Source organism: Saccostrea cucullata, unplaced genomic scaffold (assembly GCF_032062105.1).
Source record: "Saccostrea cucullata isolate Sc308-1 unplaced genomic scaffold, CSIRO_AGI_Scuc_v1 ctg355, whole genome shotgun sequence".
In the NCBI taxonomy this organism is placed as follows: domain Eukaryota; kingdom Metazoa; phylum Mollusca; class Bivalvia; order Ostreida; family Ostreidae; genus Saccostrea; species Saccostrea cuccullata.
This window is the reverse complement of record NW_026939235.1, coordinates 203128-205493: the sequence shown is the minus strand read 5'-3', so window position 1 is coordinate 205493 and position 2366 is coordinate 203128. Positions and strand designations below refer to the sequence as shown.

Sequence of the window (2366 nt, the reverse complement as noted above, 5' to 3'; positions counted from 1 at the left end):
AGTAATTTTGGAGACCTATTGACATATATGCAGCATTAGCAAATTATTTCTAACTTTGTTATCCAAGGAGAAAGCGAGGTAAATGTATAATGTATTCCTGACACAACTGGGCTCAAGTTGTGATGGATTCTTAAAATCAGAATTTACTAAACAAAACAAATAATATTTTGGCAGACCTCCTGTGTACAAAGAAACAACAATATTTATAAAAATTAAATAATAAATTTATCTAAATATGTACAATGAACAAAACACGGCTGAAAGTTCAATCATAGTTGTCACTGTCAATTTTCACACCACGTCGCTATATCGTCAATTGTCCACCATAAAATCCCTTCCTGTCCATATGCACAAATCCTCCCATCCCGAACAAAGCAATATATACAATTTTAGTCACGATAAACATACTGTCGGTCCGCAGGTCTTGCTTTCAACGCTGCTATAGACATCACTGAATCCCAAGATCACTCAACAGGGGAAACAAAACACACCTTAGTTCAAACAGCATGTGTTATATAAAAGGCACACACCCAAGATCCCTAAGCATTGGTAAAGTTAAGCTCCCGGCGAATATATCTAATATGACAAATACTAGCCAACACTCAGTATAAATAATTGACCACACTAATCAAACGTGTTCGACGAGTATATATGATAAAAATGGCAACAAGTACAAACTCGGTGACAAATAGAACGTAAAATAAATAAATAATACGCAGGTATAGTAAGGTTATAACAAAATATTCGACTCGCCTATATGATATGACGTCATAAGTAAGCTATATGACGTGAACATTTGAGATAACAATTTCTTAATATTCAATTTGATTTGAGGTCCTAAAATGAATCAAAATATGCAAAGGCATAATATAAATGTAATCTTGTCGTTTTTTGGGTCAATGTTTATATTAGGGTTTATCTCATAAGGATAAACCAGGTTATTTAGTGCAGTAATAACTGGTGCATAATTTTATTGGGCAAAGGGCAGTAACTCTTATAAGTAAATCAATTGTAGTTTCCCTGTGGTGTACCCCTTTTTTTCTATGTCGTGATCATGCGCAAACTTGTCTTTAATTTGGTGAGCATGCGCATTTAACTCTTCCTTTTTCTTCATCAACCCTCAGAGCAGAACACACGAAATTTTAGTGTCCGACAAATTTTGTTTAAATCGACATCCATCATTGGCATCGATAAAATAAACTGGAAAGATGTTGCGAGCTCCCAGAAAATCGAAGTCTAAGAGTCCTTATGCCCGTCCTAGAGGTCAAGCTGCTGCAGCCGTTTCCACTGCGGTTAGGACCATGCCACGAACCCAGGCGGCCATTACACGGACTAGGCCTCAAGGTACTACAGCCACGTCAACCGTGTCGACGGCGACGCTTCCCCAGGTTGCTACTATAGCCACCGGTATTCCGGTTAACAGCGTGATGGAACAAGCCATACAGACCCAGCAGGACGTGGTTAATGAACAGGGGACTGGGAGCACAGCTAACCCAGGTACAATACACACAGTTGATTCTTTGGCTTTGCCTTTACCATTTATAAGTACAGCTTCCCCCCTAGGTGTTCACGTATCGCAAAGTTTGAAAGAAAAAATATATAACAATGAATTTGTTCATCTCAACAAACTATTATTTCACGACCCCACGTCTACACCTACAAATCAAATAGTTTTTGAGGATGGTGCATTCCAACTTAAACCCAAAACTAAAGAACAAAAAATTGTGAACATATCTCAGTGGGTGGATGCTTTTTTGATTTATGGATCAATTTATTTAGTGAAGCATCCTACTGAAGCATTGTCTTTGTTCAGGTATACGGCAACGATAAAGAGGGGGGCAGATAATATGTATCAGGGTTGGCAAGAATATGACATTCAGTTTCGATTAAAAAAGTCATTCAACTCGGCAATCAGTTGGGCATCTGTGGATGCAGAACTCTGGTTAGTTTATATGCAACCACCAAGTAAGAAATAGGAAGACAAGAAAAGAAGGCAACGATAAAGAGGGGGGGGGCAGATAATATGTATCAGGGTTGGCAAGAATATGACATTCAGTTTCGATTAAAAAAGTAGAGATAGTAAAGGATGGGATAAGTTTTCTAATTAATTTAAATGGTTGGAACAATCCGTTGGAGACCTTTTTGGTGAAGAAGTCGATGGCAGGGTACAAAAAGTCATCTTTGTCTTGTGATATGCGTCGACCAATCACATTGGCATTGTTGCACCGCATTTGGCATTCTCAACGTATGTAGCAGTATTATTTCAGTCATCTTTTGCCTTAGAATTCTTTGCATTGTTAAGAGTAAGTGAAGTTATAGATTTAAGAAGGGGTGATATTCAGATTTTAGGCAGTGGAATATCAGTG

General features: G+C 38.0%; 1 protein-coding gene across 1 annotated transcript; it reads left to right on the top strand.

The window, feature by feature from the left end:
• The first annotated feature begins 917 nt into the window (after positions 1 to 917).
• LOC134252606 (uncharacterized) lies at positions 918 to 1976 on the top strand. Its single transcript, XM_062735102.1, has one exon. It carries the CDS (start codon positions 1209 to 1211, stop codon positions 1974 to 1976), a length of 768 nt encoding a protein of 255 aa, XP_062591086.1. The 5' UTR covers positions 918 to 1208.
• The last annotated feature ends 390 nt before the right edge of the window (positions 1977 to 2366 follow it).